Source organism: Callionymus lyra, chromosome 17, assembly GCF_982586985.1.
Source record: "Callionymus lyra chromosome 17, fCalLyr1.hap1.1, whole genome shotgun sequence".
Lineage (NCBI taxonomy): Eukaryota > Metazoa > Chordata > Actinopteri > Syngnathiformes > Callionymidae > Callionymus > Callionymus lyra.
In genome coordinates, this window is record NC_141834.1 from 9,560,487 (window position 1) to 9,582,715 (window position 22,229).

General features: G+C 36.6%; 1 protein-coding gene across 2 annotated transcripts in view; it reads right to left on the reverse strand.

Annotated features, from left to right (window-relative positions):
* Positions 1-22,229, reverse strand: part of atad2b (ATPase family AAA domain containing 2B) — a 62,900-nt gene that overhangs the window by 37,890 nt on the left and 2,781 nt on the right. The window contains exons 2-22 of one of the 2 annotated variants that reach the window (XM_087813061.1): positions 19,425-19,588; positions 19,302-19,333; positions 19,063-19,204; positions 17,577-17,676; positions 17,370-17,490; positions 16,620-16,769; positions 16,470-16,545; positions 16,014-16,115; positions 15,812-15,923; positions 15,564-15,679; positions 14,889-15,063; positions 14,712-14,800; positions 14,075-14,234; positions 10,979-11,069; positions 10,583-10,894; positions 9,086-9,236; positions 8,194-8,380; positions 7,065-7,250; positions 1,238-1,373; positions 275-468; positions 36-195 (exon numbers count right to left, since the gene is read on the reverse strand). In XM_087813061.1, coding sequence (XP_087669187.1) covers positions 36-195; positions 275-468; positions 1,238-1,373; positions 7,065-7,250; positions 8,194-8,380; positions 9,086-9,236; positions 10,583-10,894; positions 10,979-11,069; positions 14,075-14,234; positions 14,712-14,800; positions 14,889-15,063; positions 15,564-15,679; positions 15,812-15,923; positions 16,014-16,115; positions 16,470-16,545; positions 16,620-16,769; positions 17,370-17,490; positions 17,577-17,676; positions 19,063-19,204; positions 19,302-19,333; positions 19,425-19,588 — 2,956 coding nt within the window. Of the gene's footprint in view, positions 1-35; positions 196-274; positions 469-1,237; positions 1,374-7,064; positions 7,251-8,193; positions 8,381-9,085; positions 9,237-10,582; positions 10,895-10,978; positions 11,070-14,074; positions 14,235-14,711; positions 14,801-14,888; positions 15,064-15,563; positions 15,680-15,811; positions 15,924-16,013; positions 16,116-16,469; positions 16,546-16,619; positions 16,770-17,369; positions 17,491-17,576; positions 17,677-19,062; positions 19,205-19,301; positions 19,334-19,424; positions 19,592-22,229 lie in introns of both variants that reach the window. The other variant, XM_087813060.1, reaches the window with a different exon arrangement.

Consider the following 22,229-nt stretch of genomic DNA (forward strand, 5'->3'; position numbering starts at 1 on the left):
AACAATTAGACAACAAGTTAATTTCGGACTCTTACCTCCGGGGTCTTTATCTGGATTGTACTCTAAAGCGTTGCTGCAGATGAGGTCAATGTCCACCAGGAAATCTTTAGCTCTTAAGTATTGGTGGGCGTCAATCTTTGTCATGGCGGTCGAAAGGTCCATGGGCTGACGAATAACTTCCAAATAGTCCGAAACCTGAGATGAAAGCAAGACAGGTCACTATCACTTTTTTCCCCGTCTTTCTTCCTTCAAGGTCTTCTTCTGAACTGCTCACCTCTTCGATATCCACTGGCTTACTAAAGATATTAAACCGCTTGTCGGTGGCCAGGCGTTTGGTCACGTCCCTGAGAAAAAGCCTGAGTTCCCGAAGTGTGTTTTCTTCCTGTTCGACGAGGCGCCGCTGTTCTTCAGCCGACAAAACTCTGGGCCCCGGGGCCTCCGCCACTGGCAGGGCCTCAGCACATGTCACTGTTGAGGGCAAAAACAGGCAAAAAAAACCCACATGTTGGATCATTTGTTCAAACTAAACATCATTTCCATGTTGTTTGTAGATTTATATCAATGACAGTTTGATTTGAAGCGTGACAAAAAATGTTGTTTTTTTTGTTTTGTTTTGTTTTTTCAAAAAGGGGCTCAACCAGATCTTAGCCGATTAAAGTTTCACACTCCATTGTTCATCTCACGGACGAGGAAATCGTCAAATTGTTGCTTCTATCCTCGAGTGAAGTAAACAAAATGCCCGGCGAAAACAAGAGCGCATATCTGCAATCAATACGGCAAAGACCGAAACACACACCTCCGATATCGGCTCCACATGAATAACAACCTCAGAGTCTAATTATGGCTGGAAGCAGCCGGGCTCTCCGAACATCAATTCATCGCCCCGATTTTTTTTTTTGCCAGTCTGCTGAAAGTCAGAACGGCGTGTTAGGCGGGAACCCCTGATGGGCACTGGGCGAGGAGATACCCCCTGCTTTGCATCAATGAGAAATCCAACGATAAATGTTGGACAGGATTTTTGTGTTTCAAAGTCCCAACCAGCAGATTTCTCACGCAGTCCTTAAATGAACTACGTGCATCGGAAACATGGCGAGAACATTTAAGTGGAAATGTGATGTACACTTACAGAGAAATGATATTCTCACAAGCTTACGACTAGAGCGAGTGCAGCAGAAAGCAACAATATTTTTGGACGACAACACCACCTTCTGGGATTAATTTGAGGACGTGAAATTACCTGCGTTTCGATGGCGAAGAGGGGCCTTCGCCGCTTGTACCAGAAGCAGGTCGGAGAAAAAGTTCCGTCGCTCCTCCTCTCCGGGGGGACACAGCGTTACCACCTCCCCGTAGGTTCTCTGGAACATGTTTCTCACCTGAGAGTAAAGCAATTCACAGCAATTAGCTGCCAGCGCCACACACTGTTCCGTACATGCTGGAGCCATTAGTCAATAACACGAACTGGAAACAAAAGGTTAGTCGGAACATGGTGTTATCCTTGGTTGCCGCTAAAGAAGTCCTGATCCTGTTCTTGTTTTTTCCAGGAAGATGTGCTTTATTTTTTCAAATTAATTATGCAGAAGCAGTGAATTTAAATTGCTTGACAGCATTTTATGGCGAATATGTAGCACAGAACATTACACATTTAACCGTTTCACACAAAGTATATTTGCAGCTACTTTCACAAGCACATTAGAAGGCCATGACTTCAATTTACATCTTTTCCAGATGGTAAGAAACTTTGTTCATCACAAGATTTTTTCTTTTTCCCCAGATATGTGATAGACATACCAACTATATTTTTAAATACTTTGTAATAGTTGAGCCTAAATGCCATCCTGTTCCTTAAGAATCAGAAACAGCTTTATTAGCCACGTTTATTAACAATATATATTGAATTTTCCCATGTTTTTGTTCACATAGGGGATATAATCAAAATCAAAACCTAAATAAAGATAGATAAATATACAAAAGATATACAAAAAATGTGAAAGTGCAACATGGAATTAAAGTAGAGATAGTGGCAGGTGACATGGGTGGGAATGTATCCATTTATGATGGAAACATGGGCACCGTTTTAATGGTAGCAGAGTTGCCAGATCCAGGATCAGGTGGACGTTTTGGATGCTTAAACTTCTTGACTCCATTGTAATTCATCCAATTCATTTATACATTCATTTTTTTTTTTTCAAAAAAATAACCGTAAGACAATCTTAATTTAAGAGTTTATTTTATCAACATTGCTTATGTTTTCTTTTTTTCAACTATCACAAACTAACATTGAGAAAAAATAAATAAACTTAACTCGTCAAGATGTTGAATTTACTCTAGCAAATGATAAAATGATATAGATAAAGATAAAGATGAATAAGTAAAACTCCCTGTCAAAACTTTTCAGGAAACGGGTCAAAACTATTAAATTGCATAGGATAAAAAGATCATATTCCATGTTAGTGCTGGATTTCTTTGTCGTTTCTGTCTCAACGCTGTTCTACCCAGGAGGCCCTGGTGCTGACTAATCACTACCCGCTCACAGTATATCAACCACATCTGTCTTTTCAAATCGATCTTCTCTCTTATCTGTGACAGGTTTGTTACGCCTCTCTGTCTTTGCGTGCACTTAATCTGGACTATTCTGCTTCCCTGCGCGCCGCGGAAATGGCCACATCAAGCACATTTGAAATCACGATAAGACACAGTTAAGTGTAAAAATGTACCAAGTACACAGCGAGTACTGATACTCGGCACTTTACCATGAAAGTGTAGTTGATTTAAAAGAGGTTATTATGATGAAGTGTGTGAAGATAAAAAGAAAATGATGCAAGCTGTAAGGATATGACAACTTTACTGTAATCGATCATCTAGATTTTAAAACACATTTCAAATAATCACTTCATTAACTGATGATCTTTCATATTTTAATTCATATTAAATAATCATTGCCTTGCATTAAAATCTATTCACTGCAACAAGCCAAATTCTTCAGGCCAGGTCAAGTCGAACTGAGAGATACAAAACAATCTGTAGATGGTGCCAGCTAGTCTCTGGACCAAGGACAGACATCTGCGTAACTCAACTGATAAACAGTCGTTTCTCTGACATTCACTTAACGAGCGTTTTCTCTCGTATCGAGACTGGTTCATCGGAACGAAACCCAAACAAAGCTAAAAGGAAAATAAACAGAAAAATATTTTAAAATAAATGCCTTATAGCCAGACAAGAGCGTCACGCAACACATTAGAAAATAAACAAACCATTTTGAGTATCCAGGCACAGCAAAGAGTCGGTGTGAGACATGAATTGCGGTGTCAGTAATCAAATGAGTGCTTGAGCTACATTAATTAACCACTTGATTGACCCTTATTAAACGCTTTAAGCAGCTCAGAGTTTTGATTAAAATAATGAGGGCGAGAAAAAAAAAAAATAAAAAAATAAAACAAAGGAGGAAGTAGGTGCCGAGAGACTTAATAAGACGGCGTTCCAACCATAACCTGGTTTATATATAATAAAAGAAAAGAGGTAATTATTAGTGACACCCGGTGGAACACAAGCCTGGGAGCTCACGCTGTGAGAAAACTATCAAGGAAAACTAAACTCCTGCTGTAAGTACGGCTCTCAAAATAAAGCCGCTGATGCCGTATTTTAAATTGTTTAATTAGCGAACAAGTGGAAAACAGTGGCAAGCGTTACGCCCACCGAACATTAGTTGATGCACGTCTTGCCAGAAAAACAAAACAAAATGCTCCCTTTCTTTTCAAAATAAAACCAAACTAAGAGTAATTACCATTTATTTGAGATGTCGTAAAAGCAGAACCCCATTTTATAGCGTTTTTTTTTGTTCCACTACGCCAAATTTAACCACTTTTTATACTATAAAGTGTTTATTTTCTCACCTCCTTCCACTTAATTAAAAGAGCGACTCCTTAGAGTGGAAATTATTTAAAAAAAATAACCAAACAAACATTCCTTTACTCTGAATTAATGCAGCATTTTTGGGGGGACTGCTGTTCTGTTGACTTCTGGGACGCCACCCACCAGAAAATATGGAGTGAATCGAAGAAGAGCAAGCGGCTGTTAAGCGACAACGGGGATGCGATTGCCTTCGGTCTCGGAGCCTGTAGTGTCGGCTTTGGCTAGGGAGGTTTGCAGCTTGAACCCCTTCTGCGATCTGGAGCTGAGGCAGCAGCTGTCACTCAGTTCTCTGTGCCAACACTCGACGAGATATCAGAGCCATTTCGAATAACAAATGTGAAAGTATGTCGTGATTATGATTTAACGAATGGATTTTAAGTGGCATTGATACAAAAAGATGAGTGCAGTTTTATGCAAAAAGAGTATTTAATTTAGAAAGATAAAGGCAACTAAAGCAATATTTAACTCATTACAGAGTCTTAGAAACCTGTTTAAATGATCAGGATTAAGTAAAAAAAATAGCAGATAATAGAAAAATGTACCCAAGTGGTCACACAAAATTGTTTTTTTTATGTTATTATCATCCTCCCATCTTCATATATATTAGCATCATCACATCATTGCTTATTAATAACTCAACAAGTCCTCCATAAATACACACGTTTTAAACATACAACCCGTCATGTATTCTTAATTAAAGGAATAGAAAAGGGGGCAGAAAGTTGACCCTACAAAAATGACCTTGGCACACGTCCTAATCCAAGTACGTTCACACCGACGATAAAATATTGTTTCATTTCAGTTAACACTTTTGCTACGAGCAAATCAAAAGTTATGGGCGTATAAATAAGGCACGGCGGGAAGAAAAACAAGCGTGATGATGCAATCCTGTGGCAAACCTTTAAGAGTTAGTGTCATCTAAACTCAATAGCGTCTACGTCGTGGATACGAAACCAGATGAGGTGTTGAAATCTTAGGCATGAAAAACGGCTTGGGTTTAAGTTTTATGTAAATGAAGATATCGATGATTTGGACACAAGTCTAACCTCTTGTTAAGTGCTTTCGTGGCTTCTTTCCAAATGCCGGAAGAGGGGGGTTCTGCTTCTTTCTATGCCATTAATCATTTTAGCAGTGTGCCCTTGTACTCAACATACCATTTTAATAAACTTTAATTCCATCAAAATAATTTAAAAAAACATAACTGCTGCTCTGTCCAAAGAACACTTTTACACTTTGTCGTTTCTCAAATGAGGTCGTTGGCTTCTACACAAAGTCGTATGTTACCCCTATGGAGACAAGACCCGCCTCATTATTCTCCATTTCCATTTTGGTTTTTGCAATTTCCCCTCGCTTAAAATTAACCCCTCCCTCGCAGCGTGAGACACGGCGGGGGGCCTGACTCGGCATTAGCTGTGAGAAAAGAGAATAACATATCTAAACGAGGGGATGAAACGGTAGACGGTGGGGGGAAGAAAAGATGCTGACTAGAAAAGAGGAAATGAAGTATCATACAAATCTGGTGAGACAGATGGTTTAAAAAATAAATAAATACATAAGTTGGCATCAGCCATCTTGTAAAATTAGAAACAACTTACCCGGTCTGTTGTAATTCACATTTATTTAAAACAGTGCAATGAAATGTTCATTCAAACGTTAAAAAACATTTTAATTTATTTATTTTGGCTGGTTTAATGGTTGAATTTCAATTTTAAATGTTGAAATATATGTGTATATTTTTTTTAATTAAATACTTTGTTTTATAATACATTTCAATAATTTATATATTGAAAGGTAATTAGCTCTATTGAATAATTGAATATAATATTTATCTTTTAAATACGTAATTAGTACCAAATTCTACAATAATTCAAAGAATACAATTTTGTAAATGTATTTATTTATTTATTAAATGTATTTATTAATTGACTTTCAAAATCAATAGAAATATGTTGGTATAATAGTGCCATCGTATTATATTGAATTTAAAAACTTACAAATTTAAAAAAATGTTGAATTTAGAAATTTATTTTTGAATAATTGTAATTAGAACATCACATTATGTGTATAAAAAAGGAATTCATCATGAACAATTTAAAATGTTTTAATTCAATTATTTAAAAAAGAATTACATTGTAGCAATTATGGAATTAAATAAAAATAAATTCAACCTTTCAATATAGAAACTATTTAATTTAATTAATATACATAAATGTACACTTAATGCTTAATAACTACGCAATTGCAATTAAAAGATGGAAAGTTTTAACATTTAAAATGTTAAATTAAACCATTCAATATTCTGACGGTACTGATATACTTCCATAAAACATGCATATATATATATATTTAATGCTTAATAACTAAGCAATTGCAATTAAAAAAATGGAAAGTTTTAACGTTTAAAACGTTAAATTAAACCATTCAATATTCTGATAGTACTGATATACTTCTATAAAACATGCATATATATATATACTTAATGCTTAATTACGCAATTGAAATTAAAATTGGAAAGTTTTAACGCTTAAAATGTTAAACCATTCAATATTCTGACGGTACCGATATACTTCTATAAAACATGCATACCGAACAATGCACACAGTGAGGTGTGGTCCCTGAATTGCAAATATGTGATGTAGAAAAAAACAAGGGAGGGTTTAGAAGATAAGTGGTGAGACCTAAAAAGGAAACTAATCAGCAGACTCCAGGCCACAGTGAAGGACAAAGACCTGAAGAAAGAGCGATGCCCTGACCGTTTTTAAGTGTCAGAAGACGACAGTCGCTTCAAACTCTTGGCGGCGACTCGGTGCTGGAGGAGCATTGTGAGGATCCGGATCCGTCTTTCTTTGTGGATAAAAGTCTGAAAAGCGCTTCCCTTTCGTCTGTGGCTTACAGCGCCGCCTCTTCCCGTTCAGCTTAGTCAGAGCCTTGCAGATTCCCAGAGTTACATCACTCGGTCTTCTCCCTTAAGAGGCTAGTGGTGATCTTTTCCTATCCTCCTCTTTCAACTTTCATCTTCAATTGTGGGCCCAGAGGTCGACTCGCTCTACCACGCTCACGCCCCACATTAATCTATTCATGTCCAGGTAAAAATAGAGCAAAAAAAGCATCCGAGAAAAGTGTAAACATCGGTTGTGTGGGAACATTGATCTTACCTCTTCTGACAGCTGCGAGTAGTGAGTCTCCGCGGTGGCCAGGAAGAGAACCGGACTGAAAGAGGGGAGATCTTGTAGCAGGGTGTGGAAAGTGCTCCTGACGGTGTCGCTCACGGTCTCCCACCATTCCGGGATTTGTGGCATGTAGACCACACTGGGCATGCTCCGACGGGCCTCGCGGAAAACCTGGAGCCAGACAGGTTCGCATTAGACTTTGAGCATTTAAGAGCAAGGTCATTGTAGTTTGAGCTGCAGCAACATGACTTAAGAAACAAATAAAATCCACAAAGTAGTGAGCATTTGACTGTTTTTAATTACCAACATTTAACTGAAATGGCAACATAAATGGTCCCTACAGCCAATTCATTTTGAGATATTTTACATCATTTTTTATTACATTTCAGACCAATTAACCGAAGGTTTACCTAAATTTATAATTTAGCAAATAACATTAATCTTTTTAATAGTTTATAAGATTACTGTTTTAAAATTTGCATGTGCGATCTCACTGCCTCGACTATCATTTTTTAACAAATATTCTTGCACAAATTACACCGTGACTCACATGTGTTGAGGTAAAATATGTTTTAATAATAAATGTTATCAGATATTTTGAAATCTGTATAACAAAATTAAACCCAATTTATCACGTGTTCAGGCCTCATTATTAGATACATGGATTTAATTTCTTTCAAGACTTCATAAGGGTCCATAAACTATTTAAATACTTTAATGTAGTGACCACTTAGCTGTCACTCAATTGAGCAATGGGTAGAAAGGCATCATGGGAGTTTAACATTTTGTTGGCACCAAATGTAAGATGGGTACAGTAATAAGTGCCTCCCACTATGTTCTGTAGTATTACATTTTATCTTCTGTTAACATAAATCACTGTTTGTAACAGAGAAAAAAAAGGAAGCGTCCCGTTCCTGACTGCAGCTTGATACTATATATTTAAATATGCAGTAAAATGTGCAAAAAGATAAATCTGCTAAACAGCGAGAGTCTGCAAGAGTAACCACAATATTGCAAGCAACCACCGTAACCCATGAAAAATAACTTAATCCCATTAAAAAAAAGACTTTAATCTTGACCATAATCATTGTTTCATCACTTGGTTTGATGTTACCTGAGCACAGGACTCCTCCGGCGTCTTTGCGCTGTTGGAGTAGAGGGTGGGTAGGTCGAGGCGGTGAACGGGAAGCTTCTCCAAGTGGTGCAGCAAGGCAGGGGCCATGTGTGTACCCTGTCCTGAGCCAGGAGACCCCGCTAGCAATAGACGGGGCCGGTACGATGTGGGCTGTTGGATGGCGGAGCTAGAGGAGATAAAAGATGAAGCAAGTTCAGAGCAAGGGAAATTGGACATGATTGCGGAGGAATTTATTTATGTCGCCCACATGAGGTCAAAGATCAAGTAGAAAAAACAATTTATTTTTCTATTTAGTCATAAAATTATTTTCTAGTCTCTTATTATGACCATAGGGCTTTTGCTTTAGGATCTTTTTCCTCCGTTTTTGGCATCTATGCAAGTATTGTACAGTAAATCTGCAAGTGAGTATAAAACAATATTATAAGTGCTTCTATGTGGGATTTAACATTAACGTTATATAAAATGCAATACAATAACAATTTAAGCATATTTCGCTTTATTTTAAATATTTATTCTTCTTCTTCTTCTTTTTTATTTTTGTTTGATGGCCCCTAACAACAGCCACTGTATAAAATGTGGCCCCTTAGGAAATGTAATTGCCCACCACTGATTTAATGGGTTGTTAGCTTTTGGCACAAACACTAATCGACCACAACCATTAGCAAAAGCACATAAACTTAAGTCGAACAGTAGCCGAGTAAAACCGTTAAATAGTAAAAACAGACACTGAAGGTCATAACATCTTATATTTTGGCTATTTCCAGGCAACATCGTACAGATAAGACTCGAGGTTAAGATTCATTAGACTGGGATGTCTGCTAAAAATGGGCCACAGTGCCGTGTCAAGTAAAGTAACTTTAATGGAACTCACAACGAGAAATGCAGCAGAGGTCTGTGTGTTGCAGAAAAGGAGGGCAGATTCTTTGGGGACACGGTCGGCCGGTCTTCATAAATGGAAGCTGAGTGGTCATCATTGTCATCGTCGCTGTACAAGTCCTCCTCATGCAGTTGATTGTCACCGTCTTTCAGACAGAAACAAGCAAGAGAAAAAGAAAAAAAAAAAAGGAAAAAGAAGCAAATCAGTATCTTCACAAGAACACTAATAAAACACACACAAAGTTTATTTTAACAAACTTATATCGTTAAAGCATTAGGATAGACAATCCCCTGTGGACTTGTGTGGGAGTTAAGAGTTATGGAAATGCTGGCAGGAACTCATTTGTCATCTCAACACTGCTATTCACAAAGCACAGTGTTGCCAACGCATTCTGTGCACGGTGCAAAAATGGGGACAAAACACAATCGCGATCATGAAATATGATATATTAAACACAAAGGAAATCCACATTTGCAAGGAGAAAAATAATCGAGACAAAGGTAGGTAGTAAATATAAAAACACTATTAATCAAAAGAAAAAGTGTTTCACAAAAACGGTTATGCAGCGGGAGACGAAACTTTGACTAAATTGGAGACTATTTCACCTGCATGTTGATGTTGAAAATATAAGTTTTAGATTTTAGGGAAATTACTGAAATACACGCAGCTGCGAGCTTCACTTGTGTTTAATGGAACTTGAAAGCTTGATGAATAGCATCTGTTTGCACTTATTAAGACAGGATGTGCAAATTAAAAGGTGAGATAGGCTGCGACGTAATTTAATTAAATGTTCTTTTTAGCATAAATGATGCAAACGTATATGGCAGGTATGGAAACAAGTTGGGGAGAGAGGATTTAAAATTGCATTTAGCCTGCATTAGAGCTACAGAAAACAAGTTTTCAAATCTTATGAGGACCTCACCCAAACATCACCCACAAATATTATGACCTTTGACACTGAAGATGTGTCTCTCTTTTAATTTTGTATTAATTTCCATCATGCATTACTCGTCTTTAAATACAACTATAGTGTTTTATGACATAATTATGGCTTCACTCCACCTCCAGCCAGCTGTAATCCCGCCCCGCTTTGTTTATACAACAAGCCCCTTTGAGGTGGAGACTTCCGGGATTAATGACAGGCAGTGACAAACCACAATGCTTGACCAATGACAGCAGAGTGTTGGTGTGGTTATGGTAAACAAGATTTCAATTTAAGACACACTTAAAGCAACACATTAGTCAAGTTAAGTGATCATTAAAAATCATTTTGAAAAAAGTTCCTTTATATCAGTTTAAAGAAGGCGTTTTAATATATAATAAAATACTATTTTTGGTATATTTATCTTGATCTTATACTTTGCTTTAACACCCACTGGATGAAACGTGACCCATGGGGAAATGTAATTGCTCAACACTGGTTTAAAGCATTAACTTATTTAAAGCAAAACTTTAATAGTGTAAATTAAAATCATTTGTTTGGACACCTACCGTGAGTGTGGTCCTGGTCTGTTGAATGAGCGTGTGGAAAGACCCGGAAAAGAGCTTTAAGCACCAAGGAGAGAGAGCTGGCCAGCAAAGGCCGGAGGGGGGAGGACAGAGCTCTGCCCGAGGGGGCGAGGGCTCTCTGGGAAGCTGGAACGATTGTCTTCATGGCCTTGCTGAAGTCGCCGGGCCCGAGGACAATTGAGGTGACGTCCAGCTTCAGTTTGACGCTGCTGCCGTAGATCTGTGGGTAGCGGCGGCGCAGCGCCACCAAGGCTGCCTCTGTACAAAGTGCTTTGATGTCAGCACCACAGTAGCCTGAGAGTTGGGTGGCGAGGGAAAAAAAAAGAAGTTTTAACCTTTGTTTTGTATGTGTTTAGAACATGTTTAAAGTTTTCTTACCGACGCATTTTTCTGCAAGCTCATCTATAAATGGCTCAGAAAGTTTGGGGTTCCAGTCCCGTGTGTGGATTTGCAGGATTTGCCTTCTGGCCTGAAAAGACACAAGGTGTGAGAAACAAGGTTGTGTATTGGCAAGAATCTGACGATACTTAGGATTTATTGCAATAATGTAGGAACAAGGACATATTTGTTGTTTTGTTCGAGTCCCCGACTCATGCAGATTTACAGGCCACATTAATCTTGACAATGGCGTGACTGCTTCCATTTGTATTGAAACCAAAATATGTCCAGACGTCAGATTTAAAAGCTCCTGGAGTCGACTGTATCCCCTTGTCCTCAGTCATTACATAATCGGCAGTGGATGAGGTAATGACTGCTGCCATCTAGCGACTGGAAGTTTAACTTAAACGATTGAATTATAAACCATAAAAGAACAGTAATAAAAATTGAATAAAAGTTTAAAGCAACAAAAAAAAGAACATTATAAAGATAATAAGTAAATTAAGTGCTGTTGACTGTATCGATGCGTTACCATAGAAAAAAAATAATGGCAACATTTACATGTAGCAAAGTATTTTACAAGTATAGTGAGAAACGTCCAAAGCCTGAGAAACAATTTGAGTGTTTTTCACCAATATTTGTGATGTTTGATGTTTAAAACTCCAAACTGTGTCATGGGAAAATGCGTGGTCTTTCAACATCAATACATCTAACCTTGTTCATGAAAGACTATATACACTTTAAGACATTGAAATCAGATAAAAGTGCATAATTTACATCCACTGTCGAAAGGGATTTTGTCAGCGAAATACGCCCTTTTATCACGAATAAAGCACAAAAAAACAACAATTTCATCATGAAAGCCATCAATAAAAACATGTCTTGAGTTTTGTCTTGCCGTTAGCAGGATCTGACAAGCAAAGAAAGATCAAAATGTCTCCAGTGAACTCCACTGGAGTGCGTACATGTCAGCACGAAACACCCAGAGTTATCAGTGGATCGCGACGTCTCCACAGGACGACACTTTCATGGGTAGACACTGAGAACAAAGTGGTATTCTTTATGAATCGGGGCAACAGTTTTCATCTTCTTTCATCACACTTATTAAACAGCCACAACTGTGTCACTTTTCTTTTCTTTTTTTAAAAATCAAACAGGTTTTTTTCGCTCGTCTGCACCGACACAGAAGCTTCGCATCAGCACACGAAGCGGAAGAAAAAAAGAAAATGTTCTTGGAAAAGGTCATTATTGATGACTTATCATTTATCAAGCTGTGTAGCGCGCCTTCCCACTGGCTTAATCAAGAGGGGTCACCTAGCCTGGATTGTTCATCTCCCTCGCTGTCACATGCACATGCAATCACAACTGCTCGGAGCTCAGCAAGACTCCCCTCCAGAGCGAGATAAAAGTTGAACTCGGAAATGCATCACAATAAATCTGCTTTGGTTTAGTTTTTACAACGGTTCCCCAGAAACATAATGAGGATCTGATTTGTCAGTGTCTTGAGGGATCAAAACAACCGACAACTAGAAAAAAAAAGAAAACAGTGGGAGACTCTTAATAGCCGAAGGGCTGCATGTTCTAATTTCTTTGCAGGACACTTGTGAGTAAAACACTAATTACTTGAGCATCAGTTTGTCTCTCCTGCTGGGCCCCGATGAGAACGCCTTGTACAGACATTTGCATGCAATCATCTTATGCTTCCCCAGAGACACAGACTATTTAGGTGTGTAAATAAACGCCTAAAAAGTATTTTTGCAACTACCTACTTGGACAATTACTGTGGTGGCGTCTATGCAAACATGAAGAGATCCTGACATTATATATTGTGGAGTCGATCGGGCCTTGTGGCTGGTTAGCATCGTCTTATTTCTATTAAAATACATTGAAAAATAACTTATTTATTTTATTAATCAGAAAACTAGACTTGTTAGGGACATTTTTAAATGTTTCCCAGATAACATACGTTTATGAAAATTTAGGAGACATTATGACACTTGTTTTTAATATTAAAGGATCTAAATATCATGTAGACCAAATAATAATAATTAAGATTATAAATAAAAAGGTCAAGTCAAAAGAATTTGAAAGATAATTACAGACTAAAAGTTGATAAATGTTTTTTACATGACTAAAAAATTAACTTTTCTTAATGCACTGCGAGTAATGTATATCATTTATTTTAATTAGTTTTTTAAATGCAACATTTGTTTTAAGGCATTGTTTTTTTTGTTTTTTAATCAGAACAGTAGACTTGACAGGGATATTTTAAAACATTTCCCCAAAAACACAAATTACTGAAAATTTAGGAAACAATGTGATACTATTTTTCATATTGAGTGTTCATATTTCATATCTAAATTCCATGTATCCTAAAATAATTTGAATTGACAAAAGTTTGACTGAAAATAAATGTAAAAGAATGTATAAAAGTAAGGAGAAATGTGTTTACAGACTACAAGTCGCTAGTATAACCTTTTTTAATGCACCGTAAGTGAAATGTTTAATTTTATTAAATGGAGTTTTTAATACAACATTTCTTTCAGGCATTGGTTGTTTATCCCTTCCATAAATACATATGCAGCGGTTGAGGTCATTCACCATGACCCAGGGACATTACAGGGGTTAAAAGAAATGACATTGATTCCCCACACTTTTACACTCCATTGACTATTTTTTTTCCAAGATTTCTCATTTTTAAATTGTGTGTTTCCACCTCCTAACAACACTTGTTTTGTGGTCCTCAGCTGATAACTTAATTTATTAGTTGAAACAATGATCTAATTAACACTAAAATCCTTAAACCTGATTTTTCTTTCTTAATTACAGCACAATATTAATACAAAAGTGTTTAATTGACTAAACTTCAACCTGTAAAAATCCACATTCCAGTCCACAGTAGAGAATACCATCCAGATTCAAAAGTTTTACTACACAGCAGACCCAGGACCAGATGGACCAATTAGTCCCACTCTGCCTTTGTAACGGGGAACATTATCCTCGGTGAGAATCGAGTTAAATGGCCAAGGAAAACTGTGACCTTAAGAGAAGACGAAGTATCGCCGAATTTTGTCATTATTAAAACATAGATCTCACCTTCTTGTCAGGCAGGTTGAACAGAAACTCCCGGTCAAACCGTCCAGGCCTCCTGAGTGCTGGGTCAATAGAGTCAAGTCTGTTTGTAGCACCGATGACTACTATCTCCCCACGACTGTCCAAGCCATCCATCAAGGCCAGCAGAGTGGACACGATCGAACTGGAGGAAGCGAAGGAGGAGAGGAAAGTCACAATCACATGAGGTTATGAAGTACAAGAGATACCAGCAGGAATAACTCACACCGAGTTCCAATGGAAAGAAAAAGTGTTGAATTATTTAATGCTCAGCATAAAGAAGGAAGACATGTGATGGCACCAGGCAACAATTCAATATGATGCGCTAGTGACAAAAACTATACGGCTATAATAAATATTAAAAAAAGTTATATTTTTATGTTAGTTTCTATGGCCGGCACAGTCGAGTAAACAGTATTATGGAAGTGATATTTTTTTCTTTATCTCTAATAAATCAAATAGAAATGTTGTTTTGATCACATAGTAACGCATAGCAAATACATCTGATTTTGATTCACAATATTTTTGTAACTAAACCTTTTCTACTTCATGAAAGTTTTGATTAAAAAGTGAAGCAAATTTCATGACATAAAAGCTTCAATTGGAGATTTTGCTGCCTTACCTGTGTATCTGGTCTTGCCTGCTGGAACGTACTGGAGCCAAACCATCGATTTCGTCAAAGAAAATGATTGACGGCCTCATCAAGTAAGCCTGTGAATCCCCAACACAAGATTTGTTGCTTAAAAAAAACAGAACTTCCAGTGGATCGTTCATCAAAACTGCGGATCGATATGTATACCTGGTCGAAGAGCAGGCGCAGCTGCCGTTCGGACTCGCCGACCCACTTGCTGAGGCAATCGGCTCCTTTTCTCATGAAGAAAGAAACCTTGCGGTCACCTTGGCTGCACTCGTTGGCGAGAGCCCGTGCCACCAGCGTCTTCCCGGTTCCCGGAGGCCCATAAAACAAACATCCCCTAAAAAGACGACAAGGGAAAAGAGATAAAGATTGTTGGATCGCTGGGAGGCAGGAAAGCTTTTAACGCTTATCAATGGATTATCAAAAAATAAACTTAGGAATAAATCCCCCTTCTTTGCAGCACAGTTGGAATTCATGACTGAATATTTTTGACAGATCGTCCAACATAAAGTCGGCTCAAGGTCAAAAAGTAAAACCGGCATTAAAACATAAGGCTTATAAAGAAAGTTCAAGGATTTTAAGTGCACCTTATATTCTGGAATATACAGCACATTAAGCTTTGTGATTTATCCGTTATGTTGGCTATAATTCAGTACCTATTTGAAGTTGGAAGAATAATCATCTTTGTCTGATAACTACAGGAAGGGCTTTGAGGTTATTCTATTAGGTGGTGTTTGAATCGAGACAGAACCCTCTAGTGGTTATATTTATATTCATCTCAAGTTTTTCCCCGCCAAGACTCCAGAAGAAAAACCTGAAAGCTGTGAATTCACTTACCTCGGTGGTTGAATCTTGAATTTCTCAAACACCTCCGGATAAAGCAAAGGAAACACAACCATCTCCTTCAGCGCCTTAATGTGATTTTTAAGACCACCCACACTGTTGAACTTCACCTGATGATGACACAAAAGGAACAAAAAAGGGAATTACTAAAAGAATATCCACCAAAAAAAACAGTTTTTCACATTGCGATAACAAGCTAAAAAAAAAAAAAAAGGCTGCTGCTTTACAACTCTTTTACTCACAGAGGTATCGAGGTTCATGGGATCCACATCGGCCAAGCTGGCACCGACTTTCGAGCGATCTCGCAGAACCCCGCTGGCTAAATCCTCAGCCGTCAAGTTCATTGGCAAACATCTGCAACCCCCAAAAGGATCGTTAGACCGCAATTTGACATGATAAAAAGCAAATGATTAAAGACGGGGAGAGATTTTTTTTCTTTGGCACCTGTTTCTCGCTCGTGTCATGCTTTTGCTTTTTCTCCTTTCAAATCGCTCCTCGTCTGAAGACGATGTTGTGTCACTGCTGTGAATGGCATGTTTCTTCACTCTGGAAAAGGGGGACAGATATTTTTCCAAGTCGTCTTTATGATAACTTTATTTTAAAAGTTTGAACTTTTTTAACAGGCATAAAACATGAAAGAGAAACTGTCTTACTTTGCTTCAACTTTTAGGAAGAATAGGAAAATAAGCTTCATCAATCATTTATTGAAACTTTACAGGTTCACACTAAAAATTATTGTAGCCGACTTTTCTAGGAGATATACTCGGAAACATCGCTTTCTTTCAAAACTCAGAACATATAAAGAGCCAACTATGAATTTTCTTAATCACCATTTATATAAAATGGTTTAAATTATTAGTAACAGTCTCAAAATGAGAAGGACATAAATAGTCGACTAACCTTATATGGCTTCTTCTTGCTGGGGATCTGTGTGTGTCAAAAAGTGAGGGATTGCTCTGTTTTCGGTTGACTGGCTCTGAAAAATGAAAAAAAAAACAATTCATGAGGATTTGATGAACGTTGGAGGGAAGAAAAAAAAATAGTGTTTACCTATGGGCGGGGCCTGGTATCTCTGCACCGTCTTACGCTGCCTCAAGTTGTACGGCCTATCATTTTCCTCTCCTGCCTCTTCTGCTTCATCCTCTTCATCGTCCTCGTCATCCTCCTCCGCATCCCCCTCTTCTTCCTCTCCGTGAGATTCTGAAGTTTAAAAATGAAAACAGTGAGAGATGAGTAATTTTTTTGTGTACTTATTCCAAAAGTATGCAGTAACAGATGAGTTTTATACATTTTTGGGAAATAAATACCATGAAATTGACCAACAAAAACAAATTATTTCTATATTTACAAACAATAAATGATTCCTATGGATACACCAAAATATGGCTTTACAAAAATAAATGTAATCAGACAAAGATTTGCTTAACAGAAAAGTATTATATTGGACTTTACGATAAATTAATATTGCTCGACAGAAAACAAGAAATCATCGTCTAATCATCTGAGTTAATTCGTGTGACTCAAGTACTTACAAGTAACAATGCAAAGAAATTTTATAGTAGAAAGAGTCAATTCATCTTAGGACAATATGTGAAAAACACAAAAAAGAATAAAAACGCAAAAACTAAAATATGGACTAAAACATGAAGTCAGTTAGAAAAATCCTGTGATAACTGTGCCTTAAAAGATCCTACTGACTTGTTGACCTGAGCCACTTCTGTTATTGACTCTCTACAAGAACCACAAATAAAGTTCCCATGAAAGTGAGAATTACATTTTTTCTTTTTTAAAGGAACAAACCTTCCGTCCCTTCCTCTTCATCCTCCGTTTTATTCATGGCTTTGTGGTGTGCGGGGATGCTGAAATTGCCTCTACGCAATGATTTCCTGCGCTTCACTCGAGAATACATGTCGATGTTTTCCTGGTGAAGAGAGAATCCATGAAATCACTGGACATTCTATGCTGTTTTGATGACTCTTATTTATATATGGCGTTAAATCAGCGAACCTCCTCGGTGTCTCCGGTCCACATGCGCAGTCGCTCGACCTCTCGGTTCTGCCTGATGCTACTGATGTTGTCCATCTCTTGGAGGACGGCTTCGGCAGTGCTGCATACAGACGAGAGTGACGCGGAATTACAAACGGAAGAACTCTTCATTCTAGAGCAGCTCAAAACTTGGACTGTTTCCAGGTTATGTGCCTTTGGGTGAACATCTGTATTCGATATCAAATACTGAGTCCATGTTATCTTTTTGGGCGAGGAGAGAATACTTGTGTTGGTAACATTGAAGTTCGTTTTAGATGTTCAACAACTGCACATCAGAACTATCTTATCAATTGCTTTTTTTTTATCAATAAATACAATTATCAGTAAGAGAATTTTTCAGGAACGAGATCGTCAGATTCATTTTAACTCTCTCTATATATAACAAAATAGACATGTGACTTGCTCCCTATAGAAATACATTAACTGACTCAACAAATGAATATGTCTCTAAAATATTTCTTGCATCAAGACCATTACAATCCACAACATTTTGTAACATTTAACCATTTCTCGTGTGTTTTTATTTTATTTTATTCTGTTAATAGTGTTAATTTTTTAATATTGTAAATAATTTGTATATTTTTAAGATCGTTTTATTTTATTATCTCTTTTATTATTTCTTTTTTTCCTTGCACTTTATTCTCAATGTGCTGTTGTAAAAGTGTGTTTCCCCTCTGGGGATGAATAAACGTATTCTTTTCTATTCTATTCTATTCTAGCTTTTCACTGGCTGATTCCTGGCCCATCATGACCAGGATTTAACACAACCAAACAAAGCCATTAACAATGATTTAATACTACTACTATTTACTAATGAGGCAAGACATAATTTAACCTTCTCAAGGATTATTTATATTTTCGAGAGAACTTCCTTTTAATTTCTGCTAATAAATAATAAATATGTTTGAGTAGAATACGTTTTCTTTTGTATTTTGTCCGGGATTATATAAATTATTATAAAGAAGAGCAAAGAATGTAAAACAGTAACATGCTTCAGGTGCATCATTCAAAAATGATTTTAACCTAATGCATAGAACAGGTTTTGTACAGTTCATTCAAACCTTGAAATAATATGTAACTATTAATACATGGCAACTTGGCTTTATAAGTTCTTAATTGTCTTTTTCTCTGAATGCTTTACTACCTGGTTTTGGATTCTACCGAATGTTAAACTCTGTAACATTGCCATTTAAAAATGAAGCATAAATGTTTAATCCTTTGAAAGTAATTAAGTAAATTATATTTGTAGAGTGCTTTTCCAGACCAGGGTCACAAAGCGCTTCAACAATCAAAACAATACCCAATAAAATAAATACTTAAAAGATCAAAATAAGTGTTTAACTTTTATTCTTTTATTTTAAGACATTTAACATAATTCCTTAAGTCCTTGGGGTAATGAAGAAAATACAGAACAATTCTACATTCATGAGAGTAACTTCCATCTTACCTGTTGACCAGTTGGTCGAAGAGCAGACTCTGGTTCAGGTGTTCAAACTTCTTCTTTCTCACCTGGCCAGTCCTCTTTAGCTCCACATGACCATTCATTCGAGAGTGGTCTCCACTGTCACCACTCCAACGGTTTATATGAGCTGCGGCAGCAACATAAACAATTTAGACTTGAATTTAGTTATTATTATTATTATGCTAGATATGCCCACGTCTACAAACAGAAAGGCTTCATATTACCGTGTCCATTCTGCATAATACGAGATGATAACCTGGAACAAAAATATCAATTTAACTTTTATTATTTCACACTTCATTTTATATTGTATTTACTGGATGAACAATTGTGAATTCGGCTCTGACCTTGTGCGGTAAGTGGGGAGACCCCAGCTGACCCTCTGTCCCTTCGCCTGAGGGGAAGGCGAAGTATCACTAGAACTAGGCTCGGAAGCAGTCTGCCTTCGAGTCCGCTTGGAGGGAGGCTGCATCCGTGGGCTACTTGAACTGCTCACATCACTGACAGGTTCCTTCTGTGAATAGGGAAATACATATGTATGAAAAAAAAAGTTTGTAATAATCTTTTATTCAAATGGAACTGCTGTACACTGTAAATTAGGGGTATATATTGGCAAGAACCTGACAATGTGATACATATCAGTATACAGGGATGACAATACGATTCATTGCAAACTATAAGAACACTGACATATTTGTAGTATTGCCCGAGTACTTGAATTTGGTGGTGCAGAATCTACAGACTCTTGACTCTTTCATTTGTTTTGAAACCAAAATATGTTTAAGCATCAGCTTTAAAAGTTGCTGGAGTTAACTGTATCCTCTGGTTCTCAGTCATCGCCAGGATAGATAGCTGGATCTTATTGTTCTTTAATGGAGGACATTATGACTGAGGATTTCTGAAGTTAATTTGCAACACAAAAATGAACAAATGCAGTGAATATTTGCATGTTAATTGGTAATATATTTTGCAAATTTATTTGAAATATAAACCAAAAAATAACTATGATAAAATATGATTTGAAAGTCTTATCATTTTGAGATTTCTCCTTGATATAGTGATGTTAAATATCGATTAAATATCGTGGGAAAAATGCTGTGTATGCAGAAATAGAGTTTAGTTTGTTGCTTACGACAAATTAAATATTGGCTACCACAAGTGAAATATCCATCATTCTGAATAACATAACCAACAAGAAATACAACAAAAAAAGCATCTTGTCCTTAGATGCTCCCACACAAACATAGAAGCTGGATTCAGTTGTCATAGGCAACTGTCTGCTGTGCTTGCAAACACCAGAAACACTGCATAAAAGATGTGAAAATGCAGGCAGGCTTAAATACATCCAAGCTGCGCGAGCGACAAGGTTAGCAAGAGGATTTCTATTCACTAAACTTTTTATCTCTCAAATTAAACACTTGCTCCCGTTTCTGATGAGACAAAAATCCCTCCTTGAGTGAACAAGAATTGCATTGTATATGCCAGACACTTTTGTCAAGCACAGAAAATGAGGATTTATTCTTTCCTTTTACAAGTAAAATCAAGATCAACAGGAAAATATTGCTGACAGCTTAGAATAATAGCTCAGAATAAATGTTTAGCACCGTTAACATGGATTACAAAGGAATTTAAGACAATTTGAACATTGTCTCCATTTACTTTTTTAAACATCTTAAACTTTTTAGCTAGTTATGTAACATTCAGACAGAAAATTCCATCAGTCAAACAAAACAAACAAAAAACAAACTTTACATTAATACAATAAGTACACCCAATTATACATTTAATCCAGTAACTCCAATAAATGAGTCTTTCCTTTAAAAATAAATATTATTTTAAAATATTTCAAAAAAAAGGTCTCATATTTTTTCAAAATACTTCTCTTTGACCTTTAACATACTGTAGTGGTCCGATTCCACGACTGAGATACATTTTTTGCTTGTAAAAGGCACAGATTAATAGAGTTTCACTTTATTAAGGATATACATTATTTTAAAAATACAAAGTAAAGGGTCATATAGGATTCTGGAGTTATATAAAATCTCATCAACCATTTGTACTTAAGAAATGTCAAAAGCATTTTAATTTAAAAAGTTTATTCACTGGTCATTTTCAAAATAAGGTGGATTTTGAAGTAGAACAGACAATTATTACTTATTATTACCTTACTTTTTTCTTTAATTGTAATCATCTTTTTTTTTTTTAAACCAAGTTAATAATAATAATAATAATAATAATCTCTATTTATATAGCGCCTTTCTAGACCAGGGTCACAAACACAAACAATGTCCATAATTGTAATGATTAAAAGTAAGGTCATAGTTTTACTGATTCCAAAGTGAGACACGATGAAGTGAGATCCAAGTTCATTCGATGTTGTGGAAACACTTCACATGCTTCGCACGCCCTCGGTGTTTACGTTTTGAGACAAAGAGTGTCAGAGAGGTCAAACGCCAGACACCACTCAAACAATATTATCTTTCGTAATATAGATCCCCACTGTGAAGTTAGTTTGACATCGGATATTGGACAGATATTCGCTCCGACGGCAGCAAAGGCTTTGATCAATACGTAATGACTGAAACTGGCGAGAACCTCCGTAGGTCCAGTGTTGCGGATCATCAACAAGTTATCATTCTGAAGAAAGTTTACATATTAAATAAAAAGTTGCAGCTTATGCAGGTGGAAGAGAACTATGAACTCAGTGAATAGACCCCAAAAGTCTTGAATTTATTAAGGAAAAAGACAATATTTACATTAAAATATTGTAGTTTAATAATAACTTATTCTGTTATAATAATAATAATAATATAAAAATGATCACAAAAGAAAAATCACTTGAGATGTGAGGAAATAAATCCCCAACTGAGTACAATTATTTTTCACTGATTTTGGGTGAATTTACCCAAAAATAAATCGTGAAGTTATTGATAAGAAAATTCCTTACATATATTAAATCAATAATATATACTAAAAAAACATTTTTTAAATTAATTGAGATGTGAAAAATACACAATAAGGTGGATTTTGTATCCAATACAATTATCCCATCCTACATCCAACCTAAGTGAGTTGATGAAAACATATGAAAGCAATGGAGGGGTATATATTTTTACATATAGATATTATAAATAAATCTATTTAGATGTGAC